Here is a 25,897-nt window from a genome sequence, read left to right on the forward strand (position 1 = left end):
AGAGGCTTGTTATAGTAGATTATACCCTTCTTTAACCCGCCCTCTAGAATGTACTTGTTCTCTATAAGGTACGATGTTATAATACTAAGTATCTTGTTAGTTTTACTACTCCGCTAGACTATATAGGTCTATATACGATTGAAATTATCGATAGTCTTGCTGCTCTGCTTCTTCGGGTTGTTAGCTAACTCGCTAATCTTCTATATCTAGATTTCTGCATTCTTACCTATTAGGATCTATATAGTGCGGTACGAGGGGATAAGGCTAAGGCTATTTAGGCACTCGAGAACTCTCCGGCTTGCTCTATTACTAACGAGAAAGATACTAAGGGCCTTCGGGAAGAAAGAGGCATTAATATAAGCTATTAAGAAAAGGATTTGCGATGTAATTATCGTAGTGCGCTTCCGGATAACATTGTACCTATCCTAGAAGGTTTCCTAGTACTAGGCGGTATTCTTTCGGACATTAGGGAGAAGGTCCTAGCTAAGAAGCTAATGCTATATCGGGGCATACTAATAAATAATACTATCTATATCGGTAAGGTCGAATTCGGCATAGCTAAATTCTAGATAGTAGGTACTAAAGAGATCCTTGCCGATAAGGGTCTTAAGCTCTATATATACAATACGAGCGCTAAATAGGCGTTCTTCTAGGAAGGCATCGAGGAGAGACTTAAGGTTTCTGTTATACCGCTTAGATCGCCTCGTTAAGACGCGTAGTTAATCCTAGGTTACGTCCTGCTAGGCCTTCTTGCCTAGCTTGCTAACTAGGAACTTTATAAGGTACGGTATAGTAATCTTATGCTTATTTATAAGCTCCTTAATCTCTTTGTAGTACTTATCGCGGTTCCTCTTCCCGCGAGCGGCCGCTATAAGGCGCTCTTCTTCGGTAAGAGGCTAGTCTGCCTCTTTACTATCTTCTTCGCTAGCTTTATTACTATCTTTATTACTATCTTCTTCGTTACTATCGCGAAGCTCGAGATCTTCCTCGTCGTCGGATATCTCTTTATCCTTCTCGCTAAGGTCTTTATCTATAGATGCCTTATCCTAGAAGTTACTAATCTTATCTATCCCGGCTAGTCTAACTAATTAATCTAGAGGGTTAGAGAGAATGCCGCCGCTGCTTAGATAGATTAGTAGATCGGTCTGTGCGCCTATAAGAATAGTCTGTTTCTTAGGTCCTCTAGGCAAAGTAGTATCGTCGTCTAGGCTAGTTATATTCTTATTATAGTTATAAGCGATAGCACTACTAACTAGGTTATTATTAGATAGTAGAACCGAGGTTAAGGAGGATAGATCGTCGCTCGATATATTAGCAGCAGTAGCAGCTATAGTAGTAGCGGTACTAGTAGCTATAGTAGTAGTAGTACTAGTAGCTATAGTAGCAGCGGTGCTAGCAGCTATAGTAGTAGCTATAGTAGCAGCGGTGCTAGCAGCGGTCTCTTAGCTATAGTAGTAGCGGTAGTAGTAGCGGTCTCCTAGCTATAGTAGTAGTACTAGTAGCGACTTTTAGGTATTTTAACCTTAGCTTTAGAGTCGCGTCTGCTATATAGTAGCAACTTAATAACTATACCTCGGATAGACTTATACTATATATAAAAGGTGTTTAGAAATAGTCTACGAAGGACCTCGAAGTATCGAGTCGGCTATAGGAAGGTTATTAATTGCCCTCGAAGGCTATAGAGCGGTTAGTAGGCGTCGGACGGAATTTTCGCCTATTTAAATAATAATTACTAGCGTTAGGAGAAGGACCTCTAAGTATTAGCTAGGCGATACGGTATATTATATATTAAGGTGTTTCTAGTAGTATAGCTAGCCGCCTAGCAATCCGGATAGCTATAGTCGAGTCGGCTTAGTAGAATAGCGAAAACTTAACGCGCTAACGTCGTATAGACTTATTTAGTAGGTAGAATAAAGCGCAATTAGTAGGGCTACAATCTCCGCTATTTAGATTATTATATTTGCGTAGTCGCGAAAAAGTAGTACGTCGCAGGCTAGTTTAGCACGGCTTGTTCTCAGGCTTATAGGCGAAGAATTATTAGGTGTGTTTGTAATTGGCTGGTCGGAAGGTTCGGAAGCTAGCCCTAATTACTAATCTATCTATCACGTGCACTCGGTCGCAGTTTGATTCTTCATGCCCACAAGCCTGATGGGAGGTAGGTTGGCATGGAGCAACTACTCTGACTACTCCGGCGCCTTCAAGGCTCGCGGGCTGGGGAGGCGAGCAAGGAGTTCTCGGCCTCCAGCGAACAGGTGCACAGACTATATGCTGTCCAAAGTAAGTACGCTGCTGTTCCTCTCGAAACCGAGCAGATGCTGACTGTTTGTCTCAGCTCGTGGACATTAGGGGGCTTCGTCCAGTGCTTATCTAGCCTCTCTACCACGCAAAGTGGGAGCTATTGCATACCTGAGAGTGACCGGACTATATCGTACCTCTACCGTCCGACGAGAACTTCCTACACTCAGGCGGCCTACACCACTCCTGCTGTTTTGCTCTACAACGATTCGATACTACCTATTGGAGTCCAGAAGGAGAACAGACTCTCTAGAAACGCCAAGATCGCCATTGCTGTGGTCGTGCCTATAGTCACTATAGTCTTGATCGCCGCCCTGGTTGTTTTCTGCTTGAAGCGAAGGCGGCGCAAACGGGCGAACATTGCAGAGGGCAGGATCGAGCGCTCTAAAGATTCGCATGCCTCACTCGAGGTGCACCACGCCGTGACAGAAGATCCTGCTTCTGATGCCTTGCATTCGAGTGGTCCCGCGGAACTTGGAAGTACTGGTCAAAACTATCCACATGAGCCGCAGGTAGATCAGCCTTCCTACGCTTTCAAGCGTCAAGACGCGATGAATCGTAGCAGGGTCGAGCTTGAAGATTCTGGCCGAGCTGAAATTGGCCATTCGACACGAGCGCCGGCAGAAGTGCCTGGAGTACTCCAACCTGGCTCTGGTCAGACGCGGAAATGAAGTTCGCTATGTGCACCTGCCCTGGATGTAGGAAGGTGCTGCTGGACTCGAGTTGGTGACATCAGACTGTCGACAGATACATGCAATCGGTTCCATATGCTTGTTCTCAACGGCTCGGCAGCATCAGCACCACTTGTGCGCGCGTCTTGGACATGGCTTCCGCCTCTGCCTTCGCCATCTAAATCCACCAACAAAGATGTCGTCAGTAGCGACAAGCGCCGACTCGGCTACAAAAGAGGAGGAAATATTCGACATCATCCTCATCGTCGGCGCAGAAAATGAAAAGCTACGCGCCTCCTCAGCAGTGCTCAGCGCCAACTCGCCCGTCTTCGCCGCCATGTTCGGCCCCAACTTTTCAGAAGGACAGCAGCTGCGAGACCCTAGCCGGAAAGATCCCGTCCAGATCAAGCTGCCCGAAGATGATGCTCATGGAATGCGCTTGCTCAATGGCGTTTTGCACAATGTGGGCATGATCCGCAGCGGATGGTGCTATGGCGGCTGGGAAACGCACATATCCGAGCTCGAGAAATTCGCCGTACTCGCAGCAAAATATATGTGTCAAGATGCCGCAAGATCTCGAGCGGGCGAATGGATCGATGTTCAGATCAAAAGACTTTTGGGACTGCTCGATGCAGGTGCGAGTGCGAGTGTTGACTATGAATTTGTACAAGTCCTTAAAGCTATCGATCTCCTTGACGACCATGTCCGCTTCGCCTACCTCTCGAACAATCTTGGTCGTAGAGGCTGGTCTCTGGATCAAGCGTTCGCTGACGCCCAGGATGAGTGGTTGATGAAATTTCTTGGTGAGTGCCCTCGCTCCGTATAAGCTACGCGCGCAAAAAAAAAAACTAACCACGGCAGACCACTACGAGAGAAGCAAGGACACGGCAATTCGAAAGCTCGGCGACATGCTTGATCAGATCGGTGAGACCGTCTTACGCCACACCATCCAAACGTACGGAGCCTCACCACCCGGTCGTCATCGTGGTCTGCAATGCATCTCGACGAGAAATCTGGCATCATGGCTACTAGAAGAGCTAGCCAATGGGCAATTATGGCCGCCTGAAAAGCGTCCGGCCACTTTGCCAGCACTCTTGGATAGGCTGCAATGCTATCGGACAAACATCGTGTCTTGGCGATGCTATCAGGATTTGTGGGGATGTCTTCGTTGGAATTTCCCCGGTAAAAGACTTTCTTGCACCTCACAATCGGTCGTTAGTGATACGCATAATGGAATTAAGGATGCTCAGGATTTTGCTGAGAAGGTTTTTGTTGGAGTCTTGCATGGCTGCTTTCGGGGTGGTTGTAAGGATGAGCGCGGCTGTTGTCGTGAAGGTCATGACGGTTGTGTGTAGTAATGGCGCTGATGGGAGACGTGTTGATGGGGTTTGATGCAGATGAGAGCACGAATTACTGTGAGACTAAAGGCATTGAAATCAGAGGCGATGTAGCAGAGTGTGCGGTGTGTGAAACAGGAGATACCATGTATCAGAGAGATGGAATCATTGTACTGCACGTCGCTCTCTCCCAATTCCCCTAATCTCTCCTGATGTCCTTGTCTTCATTCAACATCAGCTCAATCAAGACTTATAACGTACGCTGTCTACGTGTCCTACCTACATCTCCGCAGACATCACGTCCACGAGGTCTGCAAACCTCAAAAACCTCCCCATGATGGGGCAATCATCTCGCGACAATCTGTCTTCACTAGCAAGTGACCACAACCGTTAGATAAGTATCCTCCTCTCCGCTCCAAAAGCGGCCATGAGTTATAAAGATATCTTCATCACGGGCATGACCATATCTGTATGTACTATTAATGTGATTGATTAGCAGTCTCAAAAGCTTCGGGTTAATCTTAGGCTTCTGGTCTAGGTGAGCATAGTCAACGACAAGGCAATTCGGAAAGAAATCTTTATCTTGTGCGTTGCTGGGAGTAGTCCGAAACCCAGCGCCGCGTAGAGTCGAGGTGGTCATATATCTCATTATGAAGGCCCGAAATGGAAGTTTCTAATTGATCAGAAGTGACAAAATGGCGCTGATGTTCGGCCGCCATAGATTGATGTTTGTGGCGCAATGTGCTGACTTCGTTCTGCACGTTCGTTACGTGGGCATTGGTGCTATGCATCTCGGTGGTGATACGAGATTCCATTTCATCAGAAGTGACAAAGCGGCGCTGATCCTCGACAATCGAACGCTGTGTGCGGCGCAAAGTGCCGACTTCATCCCGCATGTCTGTTATGGATGTATTGATGGTGTCGGTGTTGGCGGTGATGTGATCTTCCATTTCGTCAAAAGTGACGAAGTAGCGTTGTTCCTCCTCTATTGAATGCTGTCTGCGGGTGACTGCGCGGATGGAGTTCTGTGCGTCCGTAATGCGCATATTCGTGGCCTCGGCGTCGGCGATGGTTGTAGGAGGAGGTTGTGCTAGATGATCTTGAACATGCTGCATCTGGACTGTGAGGTCTGCAGATTCTGACCCAACTGCTGCAAGAGCCGCGCCTTGCCCATCAACAAGTGCTTCTTTCTTGCAAAGACTTGACGCTGCTATCCAAAGCGCGAGTCTTCTGATCTTGCGCCTGGACTTTGTTACGCAAGGCTCGGACATCGTGCTGCTCAGAAATGATCTTTTCTAGCGCCGTCATTCTCTCCCCAAAGGCACGAATTTGTGATTTTCGCGCATCGCAGTCCTTCTCGAGACCGTATACCTTAGTGCGAAGATTCTGATTCTCACTCTCGAGAGTGGCGATCCGATTATGGGCCGCTTGAACATTTCCATCGGTCTCGATTTGCTGCCGGCCTAGTTTTTGGGCCCTTTTCTTCTTCTCTGGCTCCTTCCTTCGGGTATCCGTAGATCACATGTTGATTCTTGGCCCGTTAGCTTGCAATTTGCAGTGCGAATGTTTAGTGGAGCTACCTCCTTCTCAGGCTCTTTATGGTGACTTCTTCCGCCCCGTAAGATCGAGGCAGACAAGGCAGCACGCAAGACCAAAGCGGAGCATGAGCGTCGATTGCGCGATTTTCGGGAAGCCAGATGGACTCAGCCGGAGGATGGTGCTTTTCCAGGCTGGTAGAACTCAGCCATGCTCGAGTATGGGCTCGCAGATCGATGCTCAAGGTGGACGGTCGCCGCTGCCTTCGACGAAGTGGATGAACTGGAGAGAAGGAGAGAGCTCGCTCAGATTGGCAACGTGGTATGCTCTTCGGAATAGAGTTTGGCCGCTGACATAAGTGAGACAGGGGTTGCGAATGGAGCACGCAAGGAAGAACACCTCGTCTCTGCTCCGAATTCTTTCTACGCGAAACAAGCTGGCCTTCTACCCTTCTTTCGATCATCAAGTGGACTAGATCAATCGGCATCGCAGGTGGACGGACCATCTCGCGCCCTATGCGAACAGCCTCTCAGCAATGGAGACCAGGCTGATGATCAAGCTGCACGCCCTTATCCAATAGGCTTCTTCCTGCTTGCGGCGTATACTCAGGCTGGTGGCGGTTTTCCGACCTTCGCAGCCTGTTCCCATCGGACGACGCCGTCTGGTAGCCTTGTGGCAAACGCGACAACACGCAGAGCGAACGTACACGCAACCTAGTCTCTGCTTGGTGGAGACAGACTCGTGATGCTCGGCACTTCTTTCAAGCTCTTGAAGCAAGGACGAGCGGGGTCGGTAAACTACAGCTCACTGCTCACGCTTACGCTCTTACAACCTTATCCTCTCGCATTATCTCGGCTTGTGGCGTGGTCAAAGGAGCTAAAGACGGCATCTCAAGACTCAACCAAAGTGGATGTGCAGAACCGTCTCCAAACGTAGGGAGGGATATCTGCAGGACAACTTCTGAACCAATGAGCAAACTACAGCTGCTCATCCCCATTAGCTCTGACCACCAAGCTGAATGGTAAACTTGACCAGGATACTGCTCACTTACATATACCTCCATACTCCTCGTTGTTCCCTTATCGTCAGAACACTCCCGATCAACAATCGTCGACACTCATCATGGCTCCAGTATCTACTCAAGACCAGGCGCCCGCCTCCAATGGCCACGTCAAGAAGCAGCCGGCTTTCAAGAAGACAGCGGGTGCTGCAGTCGACCCCGGCTTTACCGGACCGGCGAAGCTCGAGTTCAAGAACAAGTATGAGGAGCGGGAATACATCAAGGGCCGACTTGCCTGCGCATACCGATTGCTTGGTCACTATGGGCTCAATGAAGGTCCCGCTGGACACATTACAGTCAGAGATCCCATTGAGCCGGAAACCTTCTGGGTTAACCCTTTTGGAGTCGACTTCAACTTGATCAACAAAAGTGATCTCCTTCGAGTCGATCACGAAGGCAACATCCTGGACCATGGTCGTGTCAAGCTTTTGAACAGATCTGCGTTCCTGATTCATGGGGCAATTCATGCGGCCAGACCGGACGTCCAATGTGCAGCGCATACCCATTCAGTCCATGGCCGTGCCTGGTGCGCCCAAGGCAGGAAGCTTGATTACATCACAATGGAAGCATGCCTATTTTGGAATGTGAGTATTGGCGTCCAGTCCTCCTCAAGAGCTCGAACTAACTGTCGCTCAGGACCACGTCGTGTTCGAAGGCAAGGGGCTCGTTCTGGCCGAAGACGAAGGTCGCGACATTGCAGAAGCTCTCGGCGACAAGAAGGCAGCTCTACTTCGCAACCACGGAATACTGACAGTGGGTCAGACAATCGAGGAAGCAGTAAATTGGTTTTACGCCCTCGACAAAGTCTGCTACGTTCAATTGCTAGCAGATGCCGCAGCCTCTGGTCGAGGTCTCGAAACGAGCAAGCTCAGCGAAGAAGAAGCTGAATACACTCGTAATTCAGTGGGCACGCCTAGAGCTGGTTACTTTGCCGGGAAAATGATGATGGATTTCATTGATGAGCTGACTGAGAAGAAGTATATGCAGTGATTTATTTCTACTCTTCCTCTCCTTCACCTCGAGCCGTCGACATTTCTCCTCTCACGATAATCATTTGCCTGAAGCCATTCCCTCGCTCCAGCTCTAGACGACCACTGGGTAGATGCTCGAGCTGTCTTCGCAAGTGGACCCATACGATTTTGCTCATATACATCGACTCGAGCTCATCAGTGACGCAGTGCTGTTTGCATAATAGCCACTCTCTTCGAGATACGGGACGACTTTGCAAGCGGGCTTTGCCTGTGAAGTGAAGCCTTACCCTTTGCTCTTAGCTCACCTATGGAATCTCACCCATGCTTCCGCTCGAGCTCATCACATGTGCTGTGCTGCTTGTATAACGACTACATTCTTTAGGTTCCTGGCCCGCTTCTGAAGCGCTAGGCGTCTGTGAGGTGATATTTAACCATTTCGTCGTAGCTCACCTTTGCGGCTCCACTTCACCTACGCCTCTCCGTGTGCCTTAGTACTATATTCTGTATCCACTCTGCTTCAATTGCCGCTGAGTATGGCATGAAAGTGAGTAGATAACTTGTCAAGAGAATCATTTTGAGTGTACCTGGCAGACTTCACTTCCGTTTTACTGCAATGCCTGCACGTTCAGCGTTGCGTCATACCGCTAGCGTCGTACGTATTATATCTGTGAACGGCCTCGCAGACTTCGGCTTCGAGCGCTTCCGTGTGATGCTCCACTTGGAAGTTCGTGTACACCGAGTCCGCTCACCTCACTTATAAACCAACGCTCCGCACTTCGACTTTCTGCATTTGCACAAATTTACGACGCGAACGCCGGCGTACATCTCACACGTCAGAAGCGACTAGCACATGCTCATCAAAACTTGTGACTTTCTTGTGACGCGACGAGATGGTGTCATTCTTCCAGTTCGCGCATAGCCTTTCGAACCATCTTCCGCATACATCATGGCACTAACTCCAGCAGCCATGGCGACCATACCTACAGCAGCCCACCGGCTCTTCAACATCCCAGAGCTCGTGGAAAACATTCTCAGAGCGTTCATGATATCCGACCACTTCTTCGGGACCAACATCACAACCACGATCCTCACACTCTTCCGCCTTCAAGGCATCAATCGCGTCGTCAAGAACGTCATCACCTGCGTCGCTTACTTTCAGCGCTTGCTTTTCGTCCAGCCGCACAGCGCCATCATCAAAGATCCCAGCTTCGTGCTTCGCCATCAGTTACACATCAATCCCTTCCTCGCCGTGGGCTTCCAACCGATACATCACATCTTCTCGCCATTCGAGTTTCACGGGTGGGGGATGCCAGTCGGGCGTGTCTTGCTTCGTTTCAAATTGGTGGTTTGTTCCTTCCAGAACTGGGTGCCTGCAGAGAGTGCGCTATTGCGGATATGGAAACGAACTCAAAGATCCTGGCGAATGATCAAGCTCTCTTACACCGGCGATAGCATTGATGTCAGGCTGATCATTCAGTGCAGCTTGCGAGGAGTTCTTGCGGCGCATAGGATGTCGCTTGCATCAACGGCAGACCTGGGCGAGGTCATGGATATTTGCGGCGAGATGGCACTATTGAGCAGGTTTATTCTGGATGAGACGCTAGAATTAATGACTGTGGGTGAGGACTGGGCTGAGATTTACGGATAGGTCTAAAGCGCCAAATCAGCCGTACTTTACATTTCCCACTGTACGATAGGCAGGCGCAAAGAACGTTTTGGGGAGTCACAATACCATGATATCACATTTTTGTCAGATGAATCTCAGTCAAGCCCATTCCACGGAATTAGGAAGTGCTCCGGCTTATTTGCCATCATTGGTTTGTTCTGCGCCTGGGACGGATACCGTGAGCTCGTCAAGTGCAAGCGGACAGTTACAGCTGCATCTTGTGCTGCTGTTGTCAAGGCGATGACATGTGCTAAAGGGCTTCTATGGGTTGTAAGAGTCGAAGCTAACAATTTCGAAGGCCTGGATAGTGGTAAATAGCTGAACGCTAAAGCGATCGAAGTGAGTAAGGTAGACGTACTCGGCGCAAGTGAAGTCAAAGCCCATGCCCTTCGCGTAGTACAGGCAAGAAGCTTCTATAGCTCATTGAAATAGTAAGTGCTTACGAGAAAGTCGGGTCATGCTAGATCGAGTACTGGGCATGAGCGGCGACTGCCCTCGAACTTTGTGAAAAGCTACAAGTCATCTCTCTGCTGTTGATTCAGTGCAAAGCTGCGGCAATTCTGATGTAGTGAGAGGTGACCAAATGCCACTCTTAGCAAAATGAAGGCCTCGCGAAACTCGAGTGTTCCATGTCAAGTGAGGTGAACCGTGTAAGTGTTAAGCCTCTCCTCACACATATATACGCTCAGAGGTCTAGGGCGCAGACAGGCTGATAGATCGAAAGCCTGGCCAAAGGCTCGGTCCTCGTACGCATACAGGGAGCTTCTGCCTGAAGCTGGCTTCCAATGATGGCAATTTCTCGGGTCATGGTGACCAGAGCTCGTTAGATAGGTGAGGGACTCAAGCGCAGTGAGTGCTTAGGGCGGTTGCGGCAGAATGTACATATGTTTGGTGTTTGTGAAATTGTGAGAGAACGAGAAGCAATCGGGAGAGAAAAGTTCAATCTCCGAGCGATTATTCTAGTGCTGTCTTGGCGTGCACGTGCCATTGCCAAGAGGCCACTTTGATGGCAGCCTTCATCCACCTCATCAGCTCTGGCCTCGACACTCACTGAATCTCGATATCGTGTGCACGATATGATAGGCGCAATATCATCTCTAAATGGTCCGAAAATGGCATCGTGGCGCTCCAGAAGGGCCAGAAAAGTTCCCCGACCTCGAAAGGAACTTTCAACAACTTTCAATCAGCAATTTTCATGCCGGGGCCTTCGCTCTTTAAGCGTCTCTTGCCGCTGAATATCGAAGTTTTGAGAGAGATCGGCTATCGTGATTGATATGTCAGAGAACTGAACCAGCTCACCATCTTCCTCTTCGCTTGCAGGGCAAGTGGGGACAGGAAGCACGAAGCTCGCTCTGCCGTCATCAGCTGCTTCGATGTCGGAACCCGTTTTACCACTTCAGACGTCGGATCTCTTTATCACACATCCACAACGACCATCCATCATGTTTTTGAGCGCTCCCGACTCATAAAACCTCACAATGGCAGACACATTCATGGTGGCACCAAAGCCGCCGCCTGAGCTGAACATACCAGCTTCGAAGTCGACAGTGAAAGTATCATGCATAGATAGGTAAGCGCAAGAAGAATAAAAGGAACGAAGTCGCTCTCTGATAAAGGATCAAGCACATCTCGATTCGAAATCCCAATGTCGCCTTTCTTGCAGCCAGATTACGAAGGTCATGATAAGCTGATAGGGCCCTCGTTCTCATTCCTGATCGAGCATCCATCTTCGAAACCAATTCTCTTCGACCTAGCTGTGCGCACAGACTGGGAGAAATATCCTTCCTACGAAAAGTGGGTGCGTCTAAAGTGGGAGATCAAGGTCGAAAAAGACGTAGCCACGATCTTAAAGGAGAATGGCGTTGATGTCGATGGTGGGGCCATTGGGGCCATTGTATGGTCGCATCATCATTGGGACCATGTGGGAAATCCAGCAACGTTTCCTTTTTCGACGGAACTGGTGGTTGGTCCCGGCTTCAAGGAGGCTCATCTTCCTGCATATCCTACCCGACAGGATGCTACCCTTCTGGACACCGATTTTGAGGGGCGTAACACTCGGGAGATCAGCTTCGAAAAAGAAGGCAACGGCTTAAAGATTGGCCGTTTCAACGCCTTCGACTACTTCGGCGATGGCAGCTTTTACCTTCTCGACACGCCAGGCCACTCAGTCGGGCATATTTGCGGCCTTGCGCGAGTGTCCTCGAGTCCAGACTCATTCGTCTTCATGGGTGGCGACGCTTCTCATCATGGAGGAGAATTCAGACCGACAGAGTACTCGCCGCTCCCTAAAGAGCTTAACCCTTCTCCTTTGAGACGCAACCATACAATATGCCCCGGTCATATGTTGCTGGACATGCACCCTCATCAAAGGGCAGACAAGCCATACTACTATGTGACAGCATCCTTCGCCCACGACAAGAAAATTGCCGACTGGACGATAGATGGTCTAGGAGAGTTCGATGCACATGAGAATATCCTGATGCTGATGGCGCATGACGATGCCGTCGTTGATCCTCCACAATTTGACTTCTATCCAAAATCGCTCAACAGCTGGCTTAGTCAAGGCATTGGTCAGAAGGTCAAGTGGATGTTCTTCAGAGACTTTGAGGATGCCATGGAGTCCAAGGGAAAAGGTGGCCAGGCGTTTACCTGGGGCGAGTATCCTTGAATTACAGACAACTCAGTCAGATGCGCTTCGATCAGATTCCATCGAAATCTTGGTCCGCAAATTCTCATCACTCATTACTCGGCTCTACATGCTGATGCTTTTATCATATAGTCCACGCACTAGTCCTGAGCTCCCATTCTGTCGTCCAAAGTAGTGCTGCCTCCCAAGATGCTGTCATATATAATCCCAAGACTGCCCGTCTACCCTCCTCTTCGAAGGAGCGATCACTTCCTCTTGCGGCCATCCATCGTACCCATGCCCACTCCCCAATCTATCTTCGATACTCGGAAACCGCAACAGTACTCTCGCAGGTGTTGAAGCTTTGTCACCACTAGCTCTGTGCAGCACCACCCGAGGAGGTTTCGTATAGGCAACACGGCCGTGCTCGTCGATAGTTGGTTGGTCTGCAGTAGTAGAACACGACCAAGATCGATCTTTCGTAACTTCAGTCAACGTAGGCGAGACTGCCACCTTCTCCTCATCACTAATCGTCCAAGGCGCCGGCGACTGGGTTTGAAGCTCCGGAAACGGATCCACTGAACTATCATCCGCGCGAGAGCGAGATGGAAAGCAACCTTTCATAAGGACCTTGAACGTCGAAGCCGAGCTGCAAAGTATGACTTGAGGAAGAAAATAAGTAAATATCAAGGAGTCAGAAAGCGGTGCTCTCTTTGCTTTTGCTTACCCATATGTAGCTCAACCTGACACCATATACTTGCTTCAGCAGCATCGTAATTTATATCGGCAGATTTCATGAGATCCCAGAGATAGTAACATCTGAAACATCCGGCTACACGAGAGTCAGTATATAGTTCGCAAAAAAAAAATCTTTTAGAGTTCGATCATCGATCACTACTTGCCGATGATTGGTAAAAAGCCAAGAGCGAATAAGGCGCACACGGCATATCTTTGACGCTTTTGCGATCGTCAGTTATCATAGAGCTTCGAAGCAGGATTTTGTGAGGGTCTTTCTTACATTCGGTAGTTCCAGACCGTGAAGCATGGGTAGTGGTGTTGAGATGATTGCGGCGGCGACGACGATCGTCAGGATACCTGTGACGTTGTAGAGGTATTGCACGTCTTGCGGGCTCCAGCATTGGCCTTGGAGTGCTCCTTGACGAGACCAGAAAAGTGTCGGATGTGTGCAGGTAAAGGGTTGTACCACCATGAAGATGATCTTCACAGTTGCGACGCAGCCCATTAAGAAGTAGACCGCAAATCGCATCGGTGTTCTTTGGTCCAAACGCAGGTATAGAGTGAGGAAGGAGATCTTGGTCAAGATTGCCGTGGCCACGTAAAGGACCAAGATCACGAATCCGAGTGTCTGGAGGAGTTGAGTATCTTCTGGTTGAATATTGTTGCCTTTAGTCGTTAGATTCTGTTTATCTTGGCATGTGTTTCTGGACTCACTATGCTTTCCGAGACCAATGTAAGCAGCTATGATTTCATTAGCATTTCTTGTCGCTGGTCTTGTCGTAGAGGAATTTCCATCCATACCTGTGACGAAAGTTGAGGAAAGTCCAAAAGCAGTAAACTGGAGTAGTGTGAGCTTGCATTGAGCGCGCCATCGATCGGGGGCAGCTTACTGTTCCAATAGCAACGAGGACTGTTTATCGATCAGCAATGCTCAGATACATAATCCAGTAGAGATCTACTTACTGTCCTCTGCGAATACTTTTCCAATGATCGCCAGACGTGCGTATAGCCTTAAGCTTGTTCCAACGAACGAGATGACCATGAGTATGACGGAAACCACGATGATAACCAGCTGCTTGCTGTCATCTTGGTTGCTAGTTGCCTCCGTCGCTGCCATTGTGACAGCAGCCGAAATGGCCGCCTCTTCAGATGGGGAGTCGTTGGCGAAGGGTAAGCGCCTAAGTAGTTGAAGGCGGGCAGTACTTGATACTGTCTTGTTCCATCTCACATTGTGCACGATCACTAGGTTCAACTACTGAAAGTTAACACTGTGCTGTTACCGGACGGGGCAGTACCGTGTAGTATTCGATGGCCTCTAAGATGCGTACAGGCTCGCAAGTTGCATGCGCCGACTACATCCTCCCTGCGAGAAAACGTTCTTTGCATTGACATGTACCAGGCATCCTGCGGCAACATCGAGCAGTCGCCGATCTAGCCCCTCGTGCTGGGATGTTCTGTGGAACTTTCGTTGCGGTCGATCTCAGGCTAACTGCATATATTGACGAGGACTATCGGATTTTGTCAGGTACCGTTTCGATCACGACTCGCGGCAAGGAAGGCCCACCTGGTTGCCAGCCATTGGGTCTTGCAGAGTCTGCCATACTGTCGCAGAAGTCGAGTCAATTGTTAGGTTCTCCTGCAGCGGATTGCTTTGGTTATACCTGGATAATTAGCGCGTTGATGGTGATGCGAAGTTGAGTAGAGTCCGGGGCTCAGTATCATGGCCAGGCTCCATACTAAGGCCAATCGGTCGCTCTGAAACCATGTCCAGGCCGGCCATAGTCGGCCGTGATCTTGCTTCTTCTGCAAAGACAGCAACCGGATCTGGTGCCCAGATCTTTCGGTCCGTGGGTAGCAAACATTGAAAGCTGCGTCTAGTGACTTGACCTTCATAGAGATATTGCGAACAACCACCTCCATGATCGGCAAAAACAGCCACAGCCTGACTCGTGCTTGCATGTCTCCGTTATTACTCGTCTCCCCGTTGACTGATCAACGCTGTTCCGAGAGCCCTACGATCAGCAGGGATTGCCCGGGTCTCAAGCCCCGGAAGCTGCGTCAAATATTGGCACATTTCACGTGCTCATCACAGAGCGTGACGTGACCATCTGCGACGTAACAACCACGAGCCATCACTTGCATACAGTTCATGCAGCAGTCTTTCTCTGGCCGTACCTTACATTCGGTGAAACGAATTGCGAACGCTCGCCGGAGCTCGAATCTTTCGTGCTATCCTCGTCAGGAATTCCAGAAATATAAGGCAGAGAAGTTTCAAATTCCGCATCTGTCAAAGAAGGTCTGTGCATGCAACAGGCGTCTGCTCCCAAACTCATTGGAGACATGCGGAACTCGGGTTGTGCAGAGTCGCAGCTGCCTGCACACAGGGCTTTCGCGGAGTTCTTCGCATTTGAAGCGAAGGAAAGTGTGTATCCGCTTGGATGCTGCTGACATGGTTCCGCATGTTCAATCGCTTTGAAGCGCGCTGATCTGCGAAATGCAGTCCCTCCAGCCCGTCGAAGTCTCATCGCCATGTCTCCTTCACTATGGCGTAGTGTCGCACGATGCTCTTTTTGACATCGCCACCCGTCCTCGCTGTATCATTCTTTTCAGTCGTGTGTGATTACGCCCACCCACACTGCACACTTCCCTCGCCCCCTTGCTCGCCTTGCTCGACTCGGATGATTTTGGATATTGCTGAATATGATCTTCTAGGGTCTGCCACGGCATAAGAGGACGTGAAGGGGTGGAGTCGTGTTGTTGGGGAAGGAGAGATGCTGAGAGCAGACTAAAGAGCTGGCTATCGATAGCCGATGTCGGCCTGTCGGATGTCGGTTGCGGAGAAGATCATGAACACGAGTGCATCCATCGTGTGCTCTACATGTATACAACGTAATGCTTCGATCTCCCAACGCACGTAGACCACGCCTCCTCACAAACTTTCTCGGAGTCTCAAGATGGCCTCCGCTGTTGCGAACCTCCACTCCGGCAACAATGCGCGCTTCAACGCTGAAGCTCTTTCGTGGGACTCAAGGCCGTTCGTGCACGAAGCATCAGCAGGAGCAGCAAGAGCCGTCAGAACATGCTTAGACGAGCTGCAGGCACCAGAGAAGGGTTATGAGGTCCTTGAGATCGGATGCGGCACGGGCATCTTGTCCTTCCTGCTCGCGAGAGACAAGAGGGTGAGAAGGATGGTGGCCGTCGATGCAGCCGAAGGCATGATCAACGTGCTGAAGACGAAGGTCGAGAAGGACAAGGAGGTAGGTGACAAGATTGTTCCTCTGGCAATACTGCTACAAGATCCAGAAGATGCCGCACTGCCATCAGCAGCGACTGGGAATGGAAGACAAAAGTTTGACCTCATTACGAGCCATCTCGTGCTCCACCACATCCCAGATCTCAAGTCTGTGCTCGAGACGATGTACGGATGTCTTGCGCCTGGTGGCTGTGTGATGCTTACGGACTTCGAAAATGTTTCATCAGAATCCAAGCGATTCCACCCTGCGAGCAAACTGGATGGGGTTGCAAGACATGGGATCAATGCGAAAGAAATGGGCGCGCTGATGAAGAGTGTTGGGTTTCAGAATGTCGATGTACGAGCTCACTGGACCATGGACAAGATTGTGGAGAAGTATGAGGGAGAATTTGGAAAAGAAGATGATGGTGCAAAGACAGCGCAAGAGCTTGGCAAGCTCGGCGAGACCATGCAGTTCCCATTCGTGCTGTGCTATGGGATGAAGGGATAGCATAGGTGTGCAGTAGAATGAGACGTAGATAACCGGCTTGGCGCTTCGAGAGGGCTACGCTAACTCGCTGCGACATACAGTAGCGTCTGTATACCTCATCGTGGACGTGACTAGCCGCGGAACGCCGAATCACAAGTTGCTATTCGCTGTTGAAACGCTGGATTTTTCTTGGAAGAGCGGCATATCGGCACATGCTGCCTCCCACGCAGGGAAACTGGTGAAGATGCCAAATGCGACTGCGACTGCGACTGCGACTGCCACAGCCACAGCCACAGCAGAAACGCCATGCACATGCACATGCACATGCACAACGGAACGACTGGTGCACTGTTTTCGACCTGCTGAAACAGAATTCCTGTCATTGCCGATTGTCTGATCTGCTGCAATCAACAGCAACACCTCCACCAGACATCCACAACGCTTTCGACACTGCTTGTCGAATGCAGCACTACGACACATTCCGGCGGCTTTGGCGTCAAGTGCCACGATGCGCGCATATCCCGCTGGTCGTCACCCTGTTCTGCGCGTGCACGGCTCTCCTACGCGGACTCAGCGACTTTCGCGACCAGCACGTGAAACAATATCCAACGGACTTCTCAAGCCTGCATCTCGGCGGTAACGACCCTTTTGCTCTGCGACCTCCAGAGCAGCCTGTGAGATACACTCAAGGATCTCAGATCGATGAAAGGTACACCTACCTGCGAGAGCTTGGTCACGGGCGGGAGGGCTCTGCCGCTCTGTACATCGATCTGGAATCTGGCGAAAGGGTGGTGGCGAAGACTTTTACGAGCATAGCAAGAAATTCACTTCCAGAAATTCTTGCAGAAGATTTCGAAGGTGTGACGACGACATGGCCTTCAGAGATCGAAGCAGGCATCACTTTGGGCGCTCACTTGTCTGGCTTCGTGCCGGTGTATGACTACTTCATCTCGCAGACCGAGGGCACAGGTCACTCTTGGATGATGATCAGTCCCTTTCTCAATAACGGAACTCTCGAATCGTTTGCAAAGCGCGAATGGAAAACGTCACAGGTATCAGCTAGCCAGCTCGATGAGTACTACAGACCGGCACTTGACCGTGTGCTTCGTATTCTGGAGCATTTACACACGCTCGGCTTCTGCCATGACGATGTGAAGCCCGACAATTTCTTTATGAAAGACTCGTTAGACTGGCTACTGGGCGATCTCGGCAACCTCAGACACGTTGGACATCAGTGGCATACCACTCGATCCTGGCTGCGCCAGAATCAGTGGGCAGACTGTCGGCTGAACGATATTCGGCGTGCGCTCAAAAGCTATCTCTGGTTTCTCCGAACTGCAAGTGCTGATACAAGCACCTTCGACAGAGCTTTCTGGAGCAGAAGTGAAGGCTGGGCGGAAAGGTACTGGGACTTTGTCAATTCTGCCTCTGGCTTTTCAGCTGGTCCAAATCAGAAGAGTGCTTTCGGAAGCGACCATGTATCACTAGCTGCGGACACGGCAAGAGAATTGGTATGCACGGGAGTTCCTCGGCGTTTGTGGTCGTGGCGGGATTATTTGCTATGGTATTGATTACGACTTTATGAGACTACGAAGCTGCAGTACGCAATCGGATTGAGAGACAATCTACTGGAAATTCTCCAATGGAGCAAAAGACTCGAAGCGCTTGTTTTTGTCACTATCGTGGCAAATTCATCAAACTGCGCCTTTCGCCAAACACGGCTTCTTTGGTACCCACTCACACCAAAAGGATTTGCCCTCTTTTAATAAACTCTAGTCGGACTCAGGTGTACTTAAAGGTAGACAGCACTTTGCAAGAGGCTCTTAAAGGATATAGCTGACCGTTAGCCCTTCCTGCGCGGCCTTTGAAGACAGGTTTCTTTGAAAACTACTGATATGAAGCTATATTCTCCTTGGAACCTTGATACTAAGCCTTATAGAAAGAAACTCTTTTGGGAGCTAGTACGGACTGTATATCCTGGATCTTTGATTAAAGAGGATGTCTTTGGGAAAAGCCCGGGTCTTGATAGAGAAGGCCTTCTTTGGTCAAAATATGCTAACGAAATAGTGCTATTTGACAAAACAAGATCCTGCTTGGTATGATATCAACGGACGGCGAAATCGCATGCTCCTCGATGAATTGTGAGTTGCTCGAGTCACATGCTGACACTTCAGTCCTTACTTCACTGTCCGTGCGCAAGAAGCTTTGCGGTTAACTTCAGCCGTTAGTTACCAGTTCAAGCTTGACATCATCAACAACTTCTTTCCTGCAGAGCTTTTACAAAACACAACACAAACTTCATCCAGCGGCTCGAAGCTACGCCCTCCTCCGACGTAATGGCAAACAACCACGGCGCATGGGATGGATTTTACAGCGACCGATAGCGACTCCGTCAACGAGTCGTTTGCCGCCCTCGAATGCATGTTCGACCCGCCCGTCGATGCGATCTGCCCTTTCGGCGATATCATATTGGTCGCAGACGACAACCTCCATCCGACAACCAAAATCCAGGTCTCGTCTTGCATTCTGTCTATGGCGTCGCCAGTGCTCCGCGCTCTCTTCAGTAAGAAGTTCGCTGAAGGACAAGGTACCTCGAGTGATGGACCAAAGGAGGTACGGCTGCAAGAAGATCCGCAGACTGGTTACAGAAACACGATTGCATTGCAGTACTTCGATGGCCCGTCAAAGGCATCTTTGACAAGATCAACCGCCGGAATGCAAGTTTAAGCCCCGCCGCCTCCTGCACAGCATACGACTACGACGTAGCCGCTGCAGCATACATTCATCCACCAGCCTGAATTCTTCCGCGACATTACTAAGGCTCTCGTACTCTGCTCAAACAACATCACGCCGCACTCATTCAACCCCAGATGCCACGATTTCATCCCGTTGGCGATGATCACCACGCTTAGTGCGCAACTTCGAGCAGCTCAAAATGTCATGACGCATCATGTCAATGTGGTTCTTCAGCAATCCTGCCTGAATGCGTCCCAGTTGACAAGCAACATCTAATAACGCCGTTCATGGACTCGATGTCGAGCCTCCTCCCGATTAACTACAACTACAACTCAAGCACCCTTTGGCATCTGCTGGCTCGACTTGACCAGGTTCGAGTTCCACCCATCGTCATCAACGAAATGCACTGCAACTGTTTTGCTCTGACTCGCAAGAACTTCGTGAGCCCTGACGACAGTGGTGTGGACCACGAATCATCAGAGTGGGTGTGGAAGTCTGTCCGTGGCGAGCGCGCCGGCTGGCATCATCGTGTCTCTTGCTTACATCAGACTCCCATCGATACTGTGGGCATGTACATCATACAGCAGGACGATGTGGAAGTCGCGGCCGAGAACGTTCGCGATATTCTTCAAGGCCCATGTCTTGATTGCGTCAAGCGTGGCGGAGGAGGAGTGGGCGAGTGTCGCTCTGCACATGTCAAGCCGTGGAAAAATTGCGAACTTAGCAATACGTCCAGGTGGGACGATAGGCCTGAAACATACTTGGACATCGACTGCTTCCATATGTTGGTTCCAAGGACTGTTGAGAACTCCCATCTCCCACGATCGCTTGATGGATCCGTTCGCACTCGCGGGGAACCGTCTTGGTGGGAGAAGGCTTGGTAGTATTGAAATGAATGCGGAGACCAACACATAGCAGAAGTGAGAACTTAGCAATGTGAAGCAGAACTCCAGAGTGGAGTAGCAACGAGCAAAGAGCCCCCAAGATCAGCCGCGACATAGAGCTCAGGATGCAGCATTGGGCTTGGGAGAGACATCGATTTCTTACCACCGACGACCTGGGACACATCACGAATATGCATAGCGAGACAGCAGTTCGTAGCATACCTCTTCTAGACAGATAGAGCCAGCAATGCGTCGCTTCAATACCAATGCGATGGATCATGAATGCGGGATCGAAATAATCGACGTTGTCTGCGTGAAGAGCTCTCCAAGCGCCATCGTTGTTTCGATTGGTAGAGAGCTCTACCTAAGCGCGTGCTGTTTCGATCGACATTGCGGTCTGACGAAGTGAGGTCAATGTGAACGTTCATCGCAGTCATCAAGTGCAAGGGCTTGGTGGCCCTGGCGATCAAAGCGCCGTTTGATATGTGTCGTTTGATCTATGCCCTAAGTCATCAGCTTCAACCCACTATCGTTACGTCGGTAGGCAGTTCGTCCCGATGAAGTCCTACACCAATCAATGAGATTCTGTCATCAGTTCTTCACGGCCGACAAGCCAATTCCTGACTCTTGCTCACATTCCCGCGATTCCGGATAACAAACTGTACGTGAGATCTTGGGAAGTGTAAATCAGAATTGAGAGGCCTGCAAATGTGCCTGTCATGCAAAACTTTTATTTCGGCCTGATGCGTCTAGTGCAAGACCCGGATGACCTTCAGCAGATCGCCGGTCACACCCATAGCTGTGACATCGCCTCCTGCACCAGCCCCTTGAATGATCAATGGATTGCTTCCGTAGCGCTTAGTATAGAAGTTGATGATGTTGTCGCTGCCCTTCAGTGCGGCAATTGGATGTGATGCGTCGAACTTCTCCAAGCCAACCTTCACCTGCTTCGATGGCACATCGATGCTGCCAACGAAACGTACCACCTTACCCTCTTGCGTGGCTTCATTCTTGACCTTGTCCATTTGAGCGTCGAACTCAGGAAGTCGTTGTAGGAACTCGTCTCCAGACTTGCAAGACTCCAGCTCCTTTGGAATAAGCGACTGCACCGGAAAAGCAGTCGGTGACTCGACGTTCAAGCCGGCGATTCTTGCCAGGATAGTGAGCTTTCGTGCCACATCCAAACCATTCAAGTCGTCTCGTGCATCTGGCTCAGTGTATCCCAGCTCTTTCGCGTTCTTGACTTCAGCGGCGAACGTGCCTCCTCCACCGCCAAGTGGCTGGAAGGAGTTGAAGAGGAAGGACATGGTACCAGAGAAGACACCCTCAATCTTCGTGACCTCGTCGCCTGTCTCCACGAGCTCCTTTAGCGTGGAGATGACTGGCAGACCAGCACCGACCGTCGACTCGTGGAAGACATAGCCATTGCTTGGCGACCCTGTACCGTTGGCTGCTGAGCTGAAAATGCTCTGCCAAAGATCAATCTTGTCCGAGAAAGCCTTCTTGTTTGGTGTAACAATGCTGATTCCTCGCTGAAGAACCAATGGATACTGCTGTGCAATGCCCTGGTCTGAAGTGTTGTCCACCAGCACAACCCTGCCTGGAGCTCTTGCCAGCTGGCCGATGGTCTCGTTGAATGGTGAAGGTGGCGCGCCTGACTTTTCGAGTTGTTCTACGACAGTGCTGATATTCAATGCTTCCCAGCTCGAGCTGAAAAGTTGCTTGTTGCTCCTTCGTGCGAGCACAAGACGGAGGTCGATTGGCGGGTTTTGCTTGGAGAGACGCTGGCGGAGGAACTCGAGCTGGGAGAGGAATGCCTTGCCAACGCCGCCGACACCGACGACGGCGATGTAGATCTGTTTGGCAGACATGGCGGTGGATAGACAGTGACAGTGGATGTTACAGTATTTCGACGGGCTTTTCGTGACTTTCACTTCCCACTTGCCCCGCCTCCACTTCGTCACATGCAGGGCATGCAGGGACCGTACAGTGGACTGTGACATCCCAAGCAGCGGCCAAACCTTGTAGAACAATTGATCCTCTTTCGTCACCTTCACGATATCATATCTCGCAGGAATCATGTCCTCGAAAGACTCACACCTTTACAATCATGGCCGATCACGCAACCTGAACGGCGGCAAAGAGATCTCATCATCGGCCACACTTTCCTTCACTTCACAATTAAGCTCCCTCATCAGCTCCGGGAGCAATGGCACTTCTGCGAAAACATCGTCCGGTCGCTCCCGATCCAAGAAGGACGACATCTTCTCCACGCACAATCGAAACTCTGCCAAGCGTGCGAAACGCGACCTAGAGCCTGACAATGCAGGCACGTTCGAGCAGAAGCATACCACAAATGGCGAGGCACTGGACCGCGGAATTTGGGAGCGCAGTAAGCGGAAGATGGAGGAGAAGGCGCGATTGTACGCTGCAATGAAGCGAGGCGACATTGAGGATGTCGATGAGAGATATGCGGTAGACTTCGACACAAAATGGGCCGAGGCAAGAGCAGAAGGCAAGGAAGATCTTTCGGACGAAGACAACGAAATTGAGGACGCCGGCGAGGAAGTGGAATATGTCGATGAGTTTGGCAGGACGCGTAAAGGCAGTAAGCTGGATGCAATGCGCGCGCGACAACAGTCAGATCGAAAGACAGACAGCTACGGCGCGAAACCTGCTCCGCCTTCGAATGTGGTCTACGGAGACGCCATCCAGCACCAAGCTTTCGATCTAGATGAACCTCGCGCTGCACAAATGGAAGAGCTGGCAAGGAAACGAGATCAGAGCCTGACACCTCCGCCTGAAGAGCATTTTGACAGCAATAAGGAGATTCGGAACAAGGGCACTGCTTTTTACCAGTTCTCCGGTGATGCTGAGCAGCGAAAGCAGCAGATGGACAATCTGGAGCAAGAACGTGCTCAGACCGAGAAGATACGGAAGGAGCGCGAGAGTAAGATTGCGGAGCGCAGAGTACAGATTGAGGCCCGGCGGCAGGAGATACAGAATCGCAACGCGAAGAGGAAAGCCGATGACTTCCTTGCTGACCTGGGAGTGGAGATGGGTGTCAAACACGAAGGGAGTAAGCAAAACGTCGAAGCGGAGGAGCCTGGCGATACCCAAGCTACAGACATGACGAATCGCATAGAGAGAGCGATTCGACAAGAAAAGGGCGATTGAGGATAAGCGATCTGCTGCTTTCAAATGCTATATTGAATCGGTCGTGGAGCAGGCGAGTTCGCGAACTGGCTCATACTTTTCAAAGCACTTGCCATGTGCGTACTGGTTCGTAACCTGCCAGCTTGATGTTTCCAGTGCGGTTCGAAGTGCGACTAAAGCACTGATGTTCCGAGCAACACTCGGTAACAGTACGCGCAGTACAAGTGTCGTCATCAACTAGCGCTCAACACGACATGCTCTGTTTTCTCTTTTTGAGAATCGTCAAATGGGACATATGTTCTTCTCGCTAGACCCTCGTCACTGTCTGAGATACCTAGGGCAAGTTGAGAATTGGCGTTGATGCGACTAAGCTATGCTGTATGCTACCTAACCAGGCCCTTTTTCTCTGATGCAATCAAATGTGAGACAACTCTTATTCAACTATCAACAAGACTTAACGGCATCCATGTGTCACAATGGGCGAAACGTAAACCAGGGAATTGAGATCCACAAAGCCGGACAAAGTGTCTTCACTTACCTTCATGGCTACTCCTCCATGGGATCTGGATCGACCTCCTTCGGTGCATGCAGGTTCATCATACTATCACACCGTGGCAGACCAGAGAAAGCGGCAGCACCAGCTGGAGGCTCTGCAGACGAGAGTCCATCAAACGAGTTGACCATCTGGAAATAGTCCTTCTTGGCTTGCTGATTCGCGAGATTAATGGTGCCGCTGATCATGAGCAATACTGCTCTAGTGAACCACTTCAGAAGGAAGTATCGATAGTTCAGAGGAGCGATGTTGAAGATGCGGTCGCTTTGGTCCTCCCGTGGGACACCATGATACTCCTTCAAAGCGCCAATTGCGATGCGTGTGAGCAGTGCAATGGTCGGCGCTGTTTGGACTGTGACGACGAACCAGTCGGCGCGGAAGTACTTGTTCAGTGCGAGCAGGATGATGTCAGTCTCCTTGGTCACTGCGCCATGAACGGGGTTTTGCGCCTGATGCATTACGGAGGCTGGAAGCACCAGCGAGTGTAATGCTGTGTTCAAAGCCTGCTTAAAATGGATGTTGTAGATGCGAAACTGGCTGAACTGATGCGGCAGCATCTGGGTTTCCAGAGTGGCGTACCCATTGGCATCCTCCTCCCATTTGACGCGCTCCAGGCGGTCGTCAAAGTATGAGAGGCGGATGTCATCGTTGCTAGTCATGACGCGTGCATCGCAGCGCTCGCAGATGAATCGTTTGCAATCATCCTCTGTCATTTGCTCGAGGTTTCGCGCTTCGAATTCATGTCCACACGCAAGAACCTTGACAGTCTGATATGAAATATCATCCAACTCGAGAGGTGGATCGATGCGCTCAATTCGCCTATTCAGAACTTCGAGGTAAGGCTCAGCAGGATGAGTGTTCCAGCGACTCTCAAGATGTTGAATATCTCTCGCTTCAGCTTCAAAGTCTTGCGTAAGCATCGCCTTTGATACGACCAAAAAGGTAAGATCAGTAGCTCGAAAGATCAGAGAGCGAAGATCTGCCGCCCAGGGCTTTTTCTCCTTCAGCTCAACGTACTGCAGAAGTTCTAAAAAGAGCTTTTCCTCGTACTTGAAGTCTTCGCGCTGAATAGCCGACTTACCTTGCCCAGACGTGAAGACGGTGGTCAAGCGAAAGCGATAGACGGGACGACTGTAGTCGTTCTTCTCGAAGTATCTGATGATCTGCATCTCGGTGGTCCCAGCACATTGTTGCAAGGCTTGTACAGCCTCGAATATGCTGAGGGACTGCTGAGCAGCTGGAGCGAAATCCACGCTCTCAGCTGGTTTCGCTGGTATTCGGGACGTCAGAACGAGTGCTTCTCGCTCAAGCATGAAGGTCTTGATTTTTGGCTTGAGTCGGTGTTGAAGGTGTAGCGGGTGCCTGGGACCGAATGGAATGCCTGGCGGAAGCAGCTCGTATGCTGGAAACTTGTAGCTGATTTCGTGATGACGGCTCTTGATGCCGACATCGCGTTTTCCGAAGATGTTCTGAACGGAAGTATCGTGTGACGCGCTACAAATTTTCAGCGCGTTGACGAGTTCTTCCTCTGGGATCCTGGCTTGGGCATTGTTGATGTCCAACGAGCCGAGTGCCAAGGCTAGCTCGGCGGTCTCCAAGTTTCCTGCGTACAGCGACATGGTTGCTGTTCAGTATGTTGGGGTTATCGGCCTTGTATTCGGGGATGTCCTAGTGCTGGTGGACACAAAGTAAGTTGCGCAGCGCTTTGACACTGTTATGTTAGGTAGTGTTCGTTGTTGAGCTTCTGTGTGGAGGATCGGGATGAAGATTCGATCGAGTCTGAGGAGATCACGAAGTGGAATATCTGCAGATCTTCACTAAATCCTCGTTCACTTTCACGAATCCTTTGTCTTCGAACAATCCTTTTGTTCTACAGGCATGGAAGAGCTGAACAATCTTATTGTGCCTCTCCATACAGGTTGATTGTTGCCAGAAATCGAGAAAAT

At 50.3% G+C, this 25,897-nt stretch overlaps 11 protein-coding genes across 11 annotated transcripts; 7 read left to right on the top strand and 4 right to left on the bottom strand.

The window, feature by feature from the left end:
* Window positions 1–2,133: 2,133 nt before the first annotated feature.
* MYCFIDRAFT_170185 (uncharacterized protein) lies at window positions 2,134–4,799 on the top strand (the record flags this gene model as incomplete). The annotated part of the gene is made up of 12 exons (XM_007923381.1): window positions 2,134–2,252; window positions 2,279–2,335; window positions 2,361–2,412; window positions 2,466–2,835; window positions 2,861–2,967; window positions 2,998–3,749; window positions 3,775–4,295; window positions 4,322–4,381; window positions 4,409–4,421; window positions 4,445–4,482; window positions 4,542–4,666; window positions 4,698–4,799. 12 exons carry the CDS (start codon window positions 2,134–2,136, stop codon window positions 4,797–4,799), a joined length of 2,316 nt encoding a protein of 771 aa, XP_007921572.1.
* Window positions 4,800–4,837: 38 nt separating this feature from the next.
* MYCFIDRAFT_170186 (uncharacterized protein) lies at window positions 4,838–5,739 on the bottom strand (the record flags this gene model as incomplete). The annotated part of the gene is made up of 4 exons (XM_007923382.1): window positions 4,838–4,879; window positions 4,915–5,453; window positions 5,482–5,674; window positions 5,701–5,739. 4 exons carry the CDS (start codon window positions 5,737–5,739, stop codon window positions 4,838–4,840), a joined length of 813 nt encoding a protein of 270 aa, XP_007921573.1.
* A 1,015-nt stretch (window positions 5,740–6,754) lies between these two features.
* On the top strand, window positions 6,755–7,896 carry MYCFIDRAFT_61082 (uncharacterized protein). Its single transcript, XM_007922038.1, has 2 exons — window positions 6,755–7,483; window positions 7,536–7,896. The coding sequence occupies exons 1-2, from the start codon at window positions 6,962–6,964 to the stop codon at window positions 7,887–7,889; spliced, it is 876 nt and encodes a 291-aa protein (XP_007920229.1). The 5' UTR covers window positions 6,755–6,961; the 3' UTR covers window positions 7,890–7,896.
* Window positions 7,897–11,029: 3,133 nt separating this feature from the next.
* On the top strand, window positions 11,030–12,204 carry MYCFIDRAFT_46199 (uncharacterized protein; the record flags this gene model as incomplete). The annotated part of the gene is made up of 2 exons (XM_007921796.1): window positions 11,030–11,106; window positions 11,160–12,204. The coding sequence occupies 2 exons, from the start codon at window positions 11,030–11,032 to the stop codon at window positions 12,202–12,204; spliced, it is 1,122 nt and encodes a 373-aa protein (XP_007919987.1).
* Window positions 12,205–12,955: 751 nt separating this feature from the next.
* Window positions 12,956–14,017, bottom strand: MYCFIDRAFT_85048 (uncharacterized protein; the record flags this gene model as incomplete). The annotated part of the gene is made up of 5 exons (XM_007922406.1): window positions 12,956–12,994; window positions 13,181–13,528; window positions 13,615–13,641; window positions 13,791–13,810; window positions 13,864–14,017. The coding sequence occupies 5 exons, from the start codon at window positions 14,015–14,017 to the stop codon at window positions 12,956–12,958; spliced, it is 588 nt and encodes a 195-aa protein (XP_007920597.1).
* A 1,758-nt stretch (window positions 14,018–15,775) lies between these two features.
* On the top strand, window positions 15,776–16,721 carry MYCFIDRAFT_209855 (uncharacterized protein). The gene has a single exon (XM_007923383.1). The coding sequence runs from the start codon at window positions 15,855–15,857 to the stop codon at window positions 16,641–16,643; it is 789 nt and encodes a 262-aa protein (XP_007921574.1). The 5' UTR covers window positions 15,776–15,854; the 3' UTR covers window positions 16,644–16,721.
* A 1,043-nt stretch (window positions 16,722–17,764) lies between these two features.
* On the top strand, window positions 17,765–18,452 carry MYCFIDRAFT_209856 (uncharacterized protein). The gene has a single exon (XM_007923384.1). It carries the CDS (start codon window positions 17,795–17,797, stop codon window positions 18,191–18,193), a length of 399 nt encoding a protein of 132 aa, XP_007921575.1. The 5' UTR covers window positions 17,765–17,794; the 3' UTR covers window positions 18,194–18,452.
* A 531-nt stretch (window positions 18,453–18,983) lies between these two features.
* On the top strand, window positions 18,984–20,724 carry MYCFIDRAFT_170191 (uncharacterized protein; the record flags this gene model as incomplete). The annotated part of the gene is made up of 9 exons (XM_007923385.1): window positions 18,984–19,263; window positions 19,290–19,384; window positions 19,416–19,615; window positions 19,663–20,037; window positions 20,060–20,223; window positions 20,262–20,278; window positions 20,314–20,451; window positions 20,484–20,614; window positions 20,649–20,724. 9 exons carry the CDS (start codon window positions 18,984–18,986, stop codon window positions 20,722–20,724), a joined length of 1,476 nt encoding a protein of 491 aa, XP_007921576.1.
* Window positions 20,725–20,937: 213 nt separating this feature from the next.
* MYCFIDRAFT_209857 (uncharacterized protein) lies at window positions 20,938–22,139 on the bottom strand. Its single transcript, XM_007923386.1, has one exon. It carries the CDS (start codon window positions 22,111–22,113, stop codon window positions 20,992–20,994), a length of 1,122 nt encoding a protein of 373 aa, XP_007921577.1. The 5' UTR covers window positions 22,114–22,139; the 3' UTR covers window positions 20,938–20,991.
* Window positions 22,140–22,321: 182 nt separating this feature from the next.
* On the top strand, window positions 22,322–23,419 carry MYCFIDRAFT_85054 (uncharacterized protein; the record flags this gene model as incomplete). Its single annotated transcript, XM_007922407.1, has 1 exon — window positions 22,322–23,419. The coding sequence occupies one exon, from the start codon at window positions 22,322–22,324 to the stop codon at window positions 23,417–23,419; it is 1,098 nt and encodes a 365-aa protein (XP_007920598.1).
* Window positions 23,420–23,446: 27 nt separating this feature from the next.
* On the bottom strand, window positions 23,447–25,865 carry MYCFIDRAFT_170194 (uncharacterized protein; the record flags this gene model as incomplete). Its single annotated transcript, XM_007923387.1, has 11 exons — window positions 23,447–23,571; window positions 23,612–23,641; window positions 23,721–23,764; window positions 23,786–23,804; window positions 23,830–23,839; window positions 23,874–23,974; window positions 24,001–25,534; window positions 25,563–25,619; window positions 25,664–25,755; window positions 25,785–25,821; window positions 25,845–25,865. 11 exons carry the CDS (start codon window positions 25,863–25,865, stop codon window positions 23,447–23,449), a joined length of 2,070 nt encoding a protein of 689 aa, XP_007921578.1.
* Window positions 25,866–25,897: the final 32 nt, after the last annotated feature.

The sequence above is a fragment of the Pseudocercospora fijiensis genome (genome assembly GCF_000340215.1).
Source record: "Pseudocercospora fijiensis CIRAD86 unplaced genomic scaffold MYCFIscaffold_1, whole genome shotgun sequence".
Lineage (NCBI taxonomy): Eukaryota > Fungi > Ascomycota > Dothideomycetes > Mycosphaerellales > Mycosphaerellaceae > Pseudocercospora > Pseudocercospora fijiensis.